Source organism: Chelonoidis abingdonii, chromosome 19, assembly GCF_003597395.2.
Source record: "Chelonoidis abingdonii isolate Lonesome George chromosome 19, CheloAbing_2.0, whole genome shotgun sequence".
Taxonomy (NCBI): domain Eukaryota; kingdom Metazoa; phylum Chordata; order Testudines; family Testudinidae; genus Chelonoidis; species Chelonoidis abingdonii.
In genome coordinates, this window is record NC_133787.1 from 5958359 (window position 1) to 5972263 (window position 13905).

The following is a 13905-nucleotide window of genomic DNA, read 5'->3' on the forward strand; positions in this document are numbered from 1 at the left end:
GCTAGCATCAGAGATCTTCCTGTGCTGGATCAGGAGTTGGGAGGTTTAGGGGGAACCTGGACCCGCCCTCTACCCCAGGTTCCAGCCCAGGGCCCTGTGGACTGCAGTTGTCTAGAGTGCCACCTGGTACAGCTGCGCGACAGCTACAACTCCCTGGGCTACTTCCCTATGGCCTCCTCCCGACATCTTCATTATCCTCACCACAGGACCTTCCTCCTGCTGTCTGATAACACTTGTACTCCTCAGTCCTCCAGCAGCACATCCTCTCACTCCCAGCTCCTTACACACACCTCACTAACTGGAGTGAGAGCCTTTTTATACAGGTGTCCTGATTAGCCTTAATTAATTCTAGTAACTTCCCAATTGGCTACAGGTGTCCTAATTAACCTGCCTGCCTTAATTAGTTCTAGAAAGTTCCTGAGTGTTCTGGAATAGTCCCTGTTATATTACCCAGGGAAAAGGGACCTGCTTAACCTGGACCACTACCTTCAACCACTCTCTTGTAGCCATCTGGCCTGACCCTGTCACAATACCTAGCTTTCAGCTTTTGATGTCGATAATCTGAGTCACTTCTCCGTATTTTTTCCCATAATGTGGAATGAGTGACTACAATCTGTTCAGGATATTTAAAAGACAGCATCATTCTCAAGCTATGAGAGCACAAGAGCAGCATCTCGATCAACTCATGTTGTGATGCTTAATGGGCCAGATCTTCAGCTGATGTAGGTGACTGAAGTCAATGAAAATACTCTGATTCATATCAACTGAGCATCTGGCCTGGTTCTCCCCTTTCAGGATGGACCTTAACTTTGAATTTTGTAACTTTGTTAGTTTCTTTTCCAAGCTGAATGGTACTACATGTGCTTTCAATATACATAAGTACATAAGGCCTGGAGATAGCTTAGACTGATGTCAGCGGCAACAGGTTGACTAATTTTGACATTGAGCAAAAACACTGGTCCCAAGTGATTCTAGAGAGATTTTTGTCCCTTAATGTAGCCCTTTTCCTTTTCTGATTCCTTTTGTGTTTTTTCTCTCCAAGAGCCATCATCCAGTAGATATCCCATTGTAAACGTCAAGGATGTCAACGCCCAAAGCAGCTCTGCAGGGGTGCAGAAACACGACCCCCATCTGCCCCCGCTTTCCCGGAATAATTCCCACACTCTCATGGTACCAGGTGCAACTGTGGCTCCGAAGAGGTATGGGTCTGGAAAATGTCTTAAATGCTTTGTGTTCTGTCCGACTTTAACTCTAGGGACATCACACCCTGACAAGCAGCCCATTAACAGTTACCTAGGGTTGTCTTTAAACCATTTTCTTCAAGTCTGCTCACAAGTGTGCCACCTGTTGTTCCACACTTGAGAGATTGCAGGTGTCTATAGATACCAAGACAAAAATCTTTATTAAGGAGAAGTTAAGAAAGTTTCAGCGTAGCAGCCAGTTTTCCAGGTACCATTTGATGCTAAACTGGAATGTCTCCGTATACAAACTTCATATGAGCTAGACTGAAATTAGGGAACTTACCTGAGAAGAGCAAAGGTCAGTAAGTGACAAAGTAGCTCACAGCATCAGAGAGGAAAGTGGTAGGAAATAGATTAGAAAACCAGTGTTCAGCGGTGCACCACTGTGAAACTACGTGCCAAAAAAGGGATGATGGTAGGCTGGGAAAGTTAAGGTAGTTTTGGTACCGAATTTGAAAGATGCCAACTTAATTCTGCATATTGAGTACTCCAATCTTTGCTTTGTGCCTGAAGCTTTAACTTCACCAGAAGAGGATTTTTGGAGATGAATTTCCTTAGATTATTTTTTTAAGAATGGTTGCAATGTTTTCTGTTCCTGCAAACCCAACAGGTCCACAAGTTGGAACAACCAAACCAGTAGACCTTAGGAGGTCTTGAGAAATGCCCCCTTAGTCTGCTGGTCACTGAGCCTCCTGCTAACCATTGTCATCACCCACTATCTTGTGTGGGGGAGTCCTGATGCTGCTGGTCTCATATGGTCTGCAAAATGGGCACTCCAGTCCTGAGAATCTCTGTAAGTCTTCAGGATCAGGGCTTCTCTCCTGTAGTGATTAGGAGATATGCAGGAGGGGGTCCTTCCTGTCAACTTGTTAGTGTGGGAAGGACTGAGGCTATCCTCCAAAGGGCCACAGGGAAGCGGGGGAATGTGAGTGGAAGAAGGATTGGAGGTCAACAGTACTGCTGGTGGTCCTGGGGCACGAGGAACCCTTCCCTGTTCTCCTGCTGCATAAGCTTTGTTTTTGTTTTTTAGACTGGAGCTGGGCAAAGAATAGAAAAAACGATTTGTGAAAGTGTCAGTGTCTGACGTGATTCAGTCTGACCCTGTTCAAATCTTTTTTGTCTGCTTTTCCGTAAACATCGTGTCTGGGTTCCCTCTGCACAAATGCGCATGGGGAATACAAATAGGGATATGTGCCTGCGCACAGGGGAACAAATGTACTCCTGAGTGATTGAGCATGTTTGGACTGCGAGGACTCATCCAGCCTCTCCCTGGATCCATGTGTTTGGAAGTGAGAATGTTCAGAGGTAGGGAGAGACAATGGGCGTGTTTTGAATCCCTGCTTGTATACATGGGGAAATTTATCTCACTTTGGAAGTGGTTTAGGCTAACCCAGAAAAAGGCACTCTCATTCCAGAGTAAGCCTGTCCACCTGGGGAGTTATGCTGGTATAATTATACCAGTATAGTTATGCCAGTAAAATTTCCCCTTGTAGACACGCCCTAAATAACTACAGCATCAACGTGAGTAATAGCAAGAAGCAGAACAGAGGGAAGTCTTTTGCCTGGATTTATTTTGAACATGTTCCAGCCTCAGAACATACAGCAACATGCTGACGCAATGGACGGATCTTGAGGAGGGTAGAATAGCAACAGGTGCAACTTCCTTGTGGAACCTCCTCTACACATGACACAGAGTCATGAAGACTCCGGCTGGCATGATGTCAGAAGATTGCTGACAGGGGGGAGGGTTGTGAGGGAGAAATAGGATGGTGTGTTGCTTGCTGGCCTCTCATCAGGGAACAGAAATTGAGTTGACCAGTCACACAGCTTCAACCCCAAATGTCCATAAAGACTATTTGCTCCAAAATTACTACCGAGGCCTGCATTTATAAAATACCAGATCTGTTGTTGGCTGATCTGTGAACAAATCTGAGGCCAGGTCTACACTTCAGACCTATTTCGGTATAAGTACGTAACTTGGGCTGTGAAAGATCCACACCCCTGAGCAGTATAGTTATACTGACCTAACCCCCCTGTAGACAGCACTATGTCAACAGGAGAGCTTCTCCCGGAGACCAAGCTGCCACCTCTCTGGGAGGTGGAGTAACTACACCAGCAGGAGAAGCTCTCCCATCGGCAGAGTAGTGTCTTCACTAAAGAGCTACAGGCACGGCTCAGCTGCACTGCTGTAGCACTGTACATGAAGACAAGCCCTAATAAACTGTTCACAATGGATAGATCAGAGAGCTCCAGATACATCAGGGCCAGATCCTCAGTGAGTGAAAACTGGCCTAGCTCCATTGATTTTAGTCCAGCAATCTTCACTTCCTTTTTTGCTGGAGGATCGGAGTGGGACAGAACATCACAAGAGGTTGTGAGTTAAGATGCAACTTTCTCAGCCCTTAGTTGAGACAGTATGACTCAACGCTCCCTGCCTCCTCTCCTGAGGGTGGGGAGAACCACAGCCCAGGTTTCAGTCTGCTGGAAGTTAACTACCCCAACCGCAGATTTCCAGTCTCCCAAAGGATGCTCCACCAAAACCAGGGCTCATATTTCTAATCTAAAAAAGGAGCAGAAAATAACAACTTCTTTTTTCTTTTTCTTTGGCTTTCTGCATCATATAGGACCAATATAAACCAAAAACAAAACATGTTTTCCCTTTGCAGATCACTTTTAAACATATTCTTGTCCTAGCTTAATGGATCTTTTGTTTTCCAGGTCCCTAAGACCACCCACAATGAAAGAGCAGAAACCACTGTAGTCCAGTTTACCGAATAGGTTTATTAGAATTGGAAAAAATAGATTGAGAAGTATCAAGTGAAATGCCAAACTGCAAATAGTTGACAGCATTAAGAAGATCTATTGTTAGAAAGTCACTGGATTTCACCACAGGGGGATTTTATTTTTCTTTTAGACCTAAGGACAAAGGTTTTCCAGTAACAATGTGAGCACAGCTAGTGAGCTGGTGACATTAATCTGACACTGAACAGCCTTAAGCTAAGCATGTGGTTAAAAAACCCAATAAAACAGATTAATAGAACCCCCTGTGCTGAGTGAGTGACTGGTGAGTGAAAGGATTTAATCTTTACCGAGGTCAAAATTATGCAGTGCTGCTTCTAGAGCTAGCAGACAATCGTTTCTACCTTTGGTCTTAATTCCAGGGAGCTCTAATAAAAAGGACTTTAAAGGTAGTTTAGCCGCAGTCAGTGCCAAGGTAAATGAACTGGCCCGGTTGAGAGTTTCACCTTTTGGAAAAATGAAAATGAGGGATAATTTTTTGAGACAGAAAAGCCATGTGTTTTACAGCCCCACTGGTGAGTGTGTCAGCCTTTGGTTTGCTTACTTGCTCACTGGCCTGTACAGTATGTCTGGTTTGTCTCTCTGTGTGCAGCTCCTATGTCATTAACAACAATCGGCAGAGAAGGCTCTTCCCTGCCCACCCTCTGCAGTAGCACAGACAGTTCTACTTCCTTTTTCCTCTTGCTGCCGTGCCACAGCAGAGGAAACACTGAGATTAACCACGGAGGCAGACACTCCGTTCAAACGTTTCTAAACTGGCCTAAGCTAGGAAAACGATCTGTTGCAAGGACATCACCAATCAGTGGTGTTGAACTAATGGTGAAAATGATTTGACTGCATGTAACCACAGACAAAGCATTTCCCATACCATTTCAGAAGCCATCACGGTTTCTAAAACAGTGCTGAACCTGGTTTGTCGCTGGCTACAATTGCAGTTTACACCAAATTCAGCTCCCTTTTAGCTGCACCTGTTGCTGATATCCATTGTCAGCACAGCATATTATTATTCCTTGCTAACAGCTGTCATCAGCAACAGGGACTAGTATAGACACAGCCTAATGCTGCAGGTTAGAGGTCCAGCAACTTCCATATATTTAAATCTGTTGCAAAACCTGGACTGTATTCCTGGTGCTTGTATTTCAGATTCAAGTAATCTTCCTCCTCCCACCAGGTAGAGATGTAAGAATTCTTGAGCTGGCTTAATATGGCATCTTGTTACTAAAGGTGGACTGAGATGCAAAATTTTGACCCAGTGTTCAATCACCCCCAAATTAGAGGCTTTAGGATCTGTGGTTTAGTTTTGGATTATTGTAGAGATAGGAACCAAACAGAAATTTCAGAGTTGCGTTCAGATTCTAAACATCCACAAAGTTCAGACATAATCAGACACTGGGTTTTGGCTCAGACCCATCTATTCTTATAGAGGTGGCCTTTAGGTATTTAGATTAGAGATTTTTTACATATGCATCTATGTCCTCGAGTAGTCTTGTTTAGAACCTTCATTTATTTTTTTCTCTGTATAGCCTTTCAAACATAGCAAGATACCTCATTGTGATGCTGATGCCTAGGAGACACAGGAGTAACAGACAGTACAGATTGCTGTCCTGGACTGGTAGATCTCATATAACTACTGCCTAGCTAATGATCATTCCTTATCAGTGGTATCTGTCAGTGATGTGAGAAAAATAACTTTTAAATCCACAGTGTGCGTATAGTTTGGAGCATTTCAAGCTGCTTGCTATTTGAGTATTTATTAAAGGAGAAGACAATATACTCACAGTGTGTGATATATCTTGTACGTGTGATGTTTTTAGTTCAACCTGCTTAAGATGACCACTAGAGGTCCTGTACCTATACTAGGATTCTGAGATGCAGTAAATCATCTTCTATTGAACCTTTCATAGGCACAATATCACCCATTTTTGGAGGGGAAAAATATACATCTAATTCATTTTAATAGAGGGAAAAATCTACTAGAAGTGCTTTGCATTCAACAATTTGCGGGTCACGCACTGGGAAGAATGCTTCATAAAAGATAAAAACCATATTTCAGTTATGCTGCAACATTTCTGAGGCCTCATTCAAGATTTCCAGGTCTCTTTATTTAGTCTCTCAGGAGTCCTGCGCTAGTTTCTCTGAGGGGTAATGGAAGTTCTATTGTAAGGAGTCTTGTATGAGTCAACAGTTATTTGCCTACAGGCATGAGGAAGTTCATCTTAGCACTGGGTTGCTTGATATCTCTTGAAAAATTATGTGTCAGGATAATTATTTACTGAAGTGACAAGAATGTCTTTTTCTTGATAAGTGGTCTTGGATCAAACAGTATAGATTGCTTACTAGTCCCTGACTACTTTATAACTATTTGGTTGCTTTGGCTGAAATCAAGTGGTGTAACTTCCCCACTGATCAATAACCTGTTTTTTCATGATCTTCGTCCATTTGTCTCATTTATTTGTCATCTGATGACTAAGATGGACTTGGGGTGACATCATTTTGATAAAGTGACACTTGTCATACATGGTTTAGATCTATAATATACTGAATGATTCACAATTTGTTTAATGAGTGTCTTGGTTACAGATTCTCCATGAGTCACACCATTCCTTTTCTTTGTGACCACAATGAGTTGTGTACTGTCATATAAAACTAAAATTATCTGTAAACCAATGGAAGTTTTGAACTTGAAATGAGTGTCAGTTGTTTGGTGTGATTTTCATAGAAACATAGAATATCAGGGTTGGCAGGGACCTCAGGAGGTCATCTAGTCCAACCTCCTGCTCAAAGCTGGACCAATCCCCAACTAAATCATCCCAGCCAGGGCTTTGTCAAGCCTGACCTTAAAAACCTCTAAGGAAGGAGATTCCACCACCTCCCTAGGTAACCCATTCCAGTGCTTCATTTTGTCATGAATGTCAAAGTGAACAAATGCTTTTCTAGCATGGACCCAGCAGTTGACTGCTGCTGCTATTAAATACTCAAATCTGTCACATATTGAGCATTTTTTGATGAAGATGAATGCATGATGGCTGCTGGATACCTGGTTATAAAAGTAGAACTGGTTGAAAAACAAACAAACAATACTGAAAATGTTCCCAAATCTCCCCATTCATTTTCACCAACAGTGAGATCCTTCAAGGTGTTCAGTACCTTCCAACAGAGGATTTCAAAGCACTTTGCAGATATTAATGAATCACACTCATAACAACCCTATGAGATATGGTAGTGTTGTTCTCCATATTACATGTCAGGGGCAACTGAGGCACATCAAAGTTAAATGCCTTGTTCAAGGTCAGGAAGAAAGGGATGTGTCATAACTGAGAACAGAACTTGGATTCTAAGAGTTCCTATACTTTGGTGGAAAGACCAGTATAAATATCTAGATGTACAGATAGATAGACAAGAACTAGGTCCCTGAACTCGGCTCTTGATACATTTTTCTTTTCCTTGCTTCCTTACCATTGTCAGTGTTCCCAGTTGGCTGATGCACTAAAACACAGTCCATTAATGCACTGAGTGAGCACAATGCAAATTTTGTTTCATCTGAGAATGATTAAAAAAATCAGTGAAATTCATCCTTCATGGAATATTTGAGCTGTTTGAGTAATCATAAGTCTTATTCTTTGATGCTCCTTTTCTCTGCTTGAGCCTGTCTCATAACCAGTTCCCGCAGCTTCTTAAAGGCAATCATCTCACTGATCTTTGACACAGTTTAATAAAAATACTTTTGAGGCTAAGTGTGAAAAATCTTCTAGTTCTCTCTAAAAAACCAAAATGCTTCTCATGAAGGTGTAAAATAGGACACAGATAGAACTGTATTTATTCTTTCTCTGTCACAGGATCCTGCATATGTCCCAGGAGCACATTTTATATTTATATTAGGGCTGTCAAGCAATTAAAAAAAATTAATCGTGATTAATTGCGCTGTTAAACAATAGAATATAATTTATTTTAAATATTTTTGGATGTTTACTACATTTTCAAATATATTGATTTCAATTACAACACAGAATACAAAGTGTACAGTGCTCACTTTATATTTATTTGTGATTACAAATATTTGCACTGTAAAAAACAAAAAAAAATATTTTTCAATTCACCTTATACAAGTACTATAGTGAAATCTCTTGATCATGAAAGTTGAACTTTTACAAATGTAAAATTATGTACAAAAAATCTGCGTTCAAAAATAAAACAATGTAAAACTTTAGAGCCTACAAGTCCACGCAGTCGTACTTCTTGGTCAGCCACTCACTCAGACAAACTAGGTTGGTTACAATTTGCAGGAGATAATGCTGCCTTCTTGTTTACAATGTCATCTGAAAATGAGAACAGGCATTCAGATGGCACCATTGTAGCTGGTGTTGCAAGATATTTATGTGCCAGATGCGCTAAAGATTCATATGTCCCTTCATGTTTCAACCACCATTCCAGAGGACATGCGTCCATGCTGATGATGAATTCTGCTTGAGAATGATCCAAAGCAGTGCAGACCAACACATGTTCATTTTCATCATCTGAGTCAGATGCCACCAGAAGAAGGTTGGTTTTCTTTTTTTGGTGCTTTGGGTTCTGTAGTTGCTGGAGTGTTGCTTTTTTAAAACTTCTAAAATCGTGCTCCATACCTCGTCCCTCTCAGATTTTGGAAGGCACTTCAGATTCTTAAACCTTGAGTCGAGTGCTGTAGCTAGTTTTAGAAATCTCACATCAGTACCTTCTTTGTGTTTTGTCAAATCTGCTGTGAAAGTGTTCTTAAAACGAACATGTGCTGGGTCATCATCCAAAACTGTTATAATATGAAATATATGCAGAATGCAGATAAAACAGAGCAGAAGCCATAACAATTCTCCCCCCAAGGAGTACAGTCAGAAATTTAAATGACACATTATTTTTTTAACGAGCATCATCAGCTTGGAAGCATGTCCTCTGGATTGGTGGCCGAAGCATGAAGGGGCATACAAACGTTTAGCATATCTGACACATAAATAACTTGCAATGCCAGCTACAAGAGTGCCATGCGAACACCTTTTCTCACTTTCAGGTGACATTGTAAATAAGACGTAGTGTCCCGTCAATGTAAACAAACTTGTTTGTCTTAGTGATTGGCAGAATAAGAAGTAGGACTGAATGGACTTGTAGGCTCTAAATTTTATACTGTTTTGTTTTTAACTGCAGTTATATAACCAAAAAAAAAAATCTGCATTTGTAAGTTACACTTTCACAATAAAGAGATTGCACTCCAGTACTTGTATGAGGTGAATTGAAAAATAGTTTCTTTTGCATATCATTTTTACAGTGCAAATATTTGTAATAAAAAATAATATAAAATGAGCACTGTACGCTTTGTATTCTAGGTTGTAATTGAAATCAATATTGAAAATGTAAAAAACCATCAAAAATATTTAATAAATTTCAATTGGTATTCTATTGTTATAAGTGCGATTAATTGCGATTAATTTTTTTATCATGATTAATTTTTGAGTTAATCACATGAGTTAACTGTGATTAATTGACAGCCCTAATTTATATACTTAATAGAGGAAGCTGGTCTTGTGGTTAAAACACTGGATAGGGACTCAGTAGATGTGGGTTAAGTTTCCAGCTGCCATAGGTATGAGCAAATCATGTAATCATTCCATGCCTCAGTTTCCCATCTGTAAAATAGGGCTAATAGTACTTCCTTTGTCTTTCTTGTCTATTTTGCTTGTACGCTTTTTAGGGCAGGGACTCTCTCCCATTCCGTTTGTAGCATTCTGTGCCTAACGCAACAGAGCTGTTTGATCTTGGTTAGTTTTCATTGCTACAGTAATACAAATGCTATGTTTGTAAGGTTCCTATCATAAGCATCCAAGCACAGTGCAACAAAACACGCAATAGTTAAGCTAAATTAAAAAAAAAAAATCACTTTCAAGTATACAGTCAAAATGAGCCACAGGGTCTGTCTCAAGGACAAACCTGACAGCTTTTAGGCATATCGCACTAGAACTAGGTAACCTTTGGCCTCTCACCCTGACACTTTAACTAGATCATTTTCTGCTAATCATGTTTTTCTTTTCAAAATTCAGGGCATTATCTCTGACTTTGCTGAAATTCTGGTTCATGCTTTTACTCTACTGCCACTGCAACATTGCATTCATTTCTGTCTTGGTTTCCCTGCCTTGTCAGGTTTTCCAAGACAGTCTTTTCAGAACACTGCAAAATGCATGACCTCTCCCTTTCCCCTGCTCAAGACCTCACCTTTCTCATGTGGTGTCTTTATTTAGGCAATTACTTTAGCTACCTTGTGAACCTGAAGACACAATTTACATTTGTATTTCTTCTATTCAAAATCCTCTATACTTCAGTTCCTTCAAATTTGTGCATATCTTCTTGCCTGTGCATCACACTCTCTGTTTTAAAAATCTTCTTTTCCTTTAGTTATTTTTAGATTCATGGCTGCAAGGCTCTGTTGGGTTTGGTTTTCATCTTGTACAGCACTGTGAAAGCTACTTTATAAGTCAATAAGTGACAATAGTCTATAATTATTTAGTTAGCTCAAATAGGTATTAATAAGCATATTTATTGTTAAAGTGGGAAAGTGCGCAGAATTCTGTATACATAGAACAGACTTTGGAATTTGTGCCTGAGCGTGTATTGTTGATTATTTATTTAATCTCTTCCATGCGTAACTTTTACTTCACGTAAACACACTCCTATTAAATTGCTATGCCATTTTAGCCATAGAGGACCTGTTCTAAGGCCCATTTAAATCAGTGGATTTTAATGGGTTTTGAATCTAGTCCTTCCAACCCAGGTTTGACCTTTGCTAGAGATATAATACATATTGACTTCTTTTGAAGGTGCAGCCGTAGTGTATTTAAGGGCAAAATTAGCTCATAGAGTCTTGCAGAGAAGGGCAACAAAAATGATTAGTGATATGAACCACTGATGAGGAGAAATTTAAAAACTGAGACTGGTCAGTTTAGAAAAGGGACAACTGGGGCGGATATGAAGAGATCTATAAAATCATGAATGGTGTGAAGGTAGTGAATAGAGAAGTGTTATTTACCCTTTCACATAACACAAGAACTAGGAGTAATAAAATTAACAGGCAGCAGATTTAAAACAAACAAAAGGAAAAAGTTCTTTACACAATGCACAGTCAACACATGGGACTCTTTGCTATGGGATGCTATGCTTAAGCACTGGAATAAATTGCCTAGAGAGGTTGTGGAATTTGCATCATTGGAGGTTTTTAAGAGCAGGTTAGACACACACCTGTCAGGAATGGTCTAGATAATACTTAGTCCTGCCATGAGTGCAGGGGTCTGGACAAGATGACCTCTCGAGGTCCCTTCCAGTCCTATGATTCTATGTTGTGAAGGCCAAAAGTATAACTGGGTTCAAAGAAGAATTAGATAAGTTCATGAAGGATAGGTCCTTCGATGGCTATTAGCCAGGATGGTCAAGGATGGAACTCCATGCCCTGGGTCTCCCAAACCTGCGACTGCCAGAAGCTGGGACTGGATAACACACAATGGATCACTTGAAATTGCCCTGTTCTGTTCATTCTCTCTGAAGTATCTGGCCATTGTCATAGACAGGAAACTGGGCCAGGTGGACCATTGGTCTGACCCAGTATGGCCATTTGTATGTTCTGATGGAAGTATCACACAGAGATTCAGTACCTTCCTGGGCAATTAAGAAACTGAGGCCTGTTTGGAAAATATTAACTTCCTCAACCCACTTACACACACATGGATATCTTCAAGGTATTTAGTAATGATACCCCAAGTTCCCACAGAACCCCTCCCCCAAAAGTGTTTAAAATCAGTTGAACTTTAAATTCCTTTCTTGGTAGGTTGTAACATCTGCCAGGAAAGTAGGTGAGTTGCAGCCACAGCAGACTACCAAAGCCTTTTCTCTGAGTGCCCAGACATTCAGAATTGCTAGAGGACAGATCTCTCTTTCTTATCTCCCCAAGGGCATTTGTATTAATTTGAAAATAAATTTAGAGGCATTCTCCCCAAACTTCACGTGACACAAAAAGACAGATTGCATATTCTGGTGAGTGTGAAGGATGACTTTAAATTGCGTCAGGTAAGAGTCTTAAAGGAAATGAAAAGAGGGAGTTGTACTTTTTCAACAAAGCAGGATGTTTGCTTTTCCTTAAAGAATGACTGTTACTTTCAAAAATACATTTGACAAACTCTGCAAACCAGTGTATGAGAACTACTGTTTTATAATATTTGCATTCATGTAAACGTGTGGGCTTGGATAAAAAAGGACATATGCAGCTAGTGAAAATATGTTGGAGTCTCTATGGTGCAAATTTATCTTTTGCTAAGCCTGATACTAATTCATTTTTGACTGCAAGGCATCCTTATAGAAAGGGGAGGCCAGCGATGACTCACATGAGTTGTTTCGGTACCAAGTCACTGGAATGTCTTGTATCTAAAATTTACATCCAGTACGGAGCAATGAGGTTTCAGATCTCAATTCGGTGAATTAGCTTCCTTTAGAACTATCAGCTGCAAGAGACATGATATCATAAAACCCGTGCAAAACACAGAGTATTGTTTGTTTTACTTCAAAGTCTGTTGAAATCAGTTGAGGGGACAATTTGGTTCTTGATTTCCTATAATCAGTTTTGTGTGTGTGTGTTTGTTTTTGGTCTTGCAAGCAGAGTGGCCCCAAACAAATGTGTGGGATTCACTGAGGCTCACCCAGACTGACCTTTGACCAAGGCTAACCGAGGAGGAAGTTTGTCATATATTGTGGGCTGACCTGCCTTACAGGGTTTGTAGAGATACTGCTTAGCCATTCATTATGAGTCATAACTAACTTATGGGTTATCTATTTCCCCACATAATCACATTTCTCACATATCAGGTGTATGTGCAAATGAACCATGTGCACGTTTAGGATGTCCAACAACCTTCTCCCAGGTTGCAATGTTAATGTTCAGGCTGCGGCTGTTGGTGCTAAAGACTGTTATATACAGCAGCCCTTATAGAATCATAGATTATTACGGTTGGAAGGGACCTCAGGAGGTCATCTAGTCCAAGCCCCTGCTCAAAGCAGGACCAGTCCCCAAATGGCCCCCTCAGGGATTGAATTCACAACCCTGGGTGTAGCAGGCCAATGCTCAAGCCACTGAGCTATCCCTCAGTGGTTTGAGCAGTCTCAGAGACCAAGTATGTTAAACACCTGTATGATGACTACGTCTTCCTCTTGCATAAGAAGCAAGAATCCCCAAGACTGCTCCTGAACCTGAGTTTCCTGCATGGTAGTGCAGTGCACTACTGACTGATACACTGAGACATGCTCATTTTATTTTATTATGATAATTATAATCTATTATTTACATTAAATAGTGCCCCAGTAGCAATCTGGGACCCAGAGTGCTAAGTGCATTCTGTAGCTGAGATACAAGAGACAAGAACAGATTTAAAAATGTTTATTAAAGCTAATGTTAAAATGATCTAATACACAGGCTAAGGAAAGAGTGTCTATACACCTAGGTATAATGCTTAAATTATCCCAAAGTACAAAGTTTGGTTTAAAAGTCATACAATAAATATAGTACATAATCTGCAATATCCCAATTTAGGTTAATAAATGTAATGATACAGTTTAGATATTAGCATCCAAATATTCGGATACATCACTCATAAAAGGTTATACTCGGAGTAGCTTGTGGAAAGTAAATATAGCAATGAGTGTAGATTGTCCCTCAGTAATTGAGAATTTAGGATAGGTTGTCGCTCAGTAAATACAATCCCTCAGAGAAGTATTTCAGTTACTTTCCCCACTTTGCTTCTCAATGGCACTCCAGCTCATCTCTCCTGGTATTGCCGATGTCCAGTGATGTGTTCTAAATAGATGT

The 13905-nt window shown here is 40.5% G+C and overlaps 1 protein-coding gene across 1 annotated transcript in view; it reads left to right on the forward strand.

The window, feature by feature from the left end:
- Positions 1 to 13905, forward strand: part of CNGB1 (cyclic nucleotide gated channel subunit beta 1) — a 40058-nt gene that overhangs the window by 1734 nt on the left and 24419 nt on the right. Inside the window, exon 2 of the mRNA XM_032784946.2 lies at positions 1043 to 1199. Coding sequence (XP_032640837.1) covers positions 1043 to 1199 — 157 coding nt within the window. The remainder of the gene's footprint in view (positions 1 to 1042; positions 1200 to 13905) is intronic.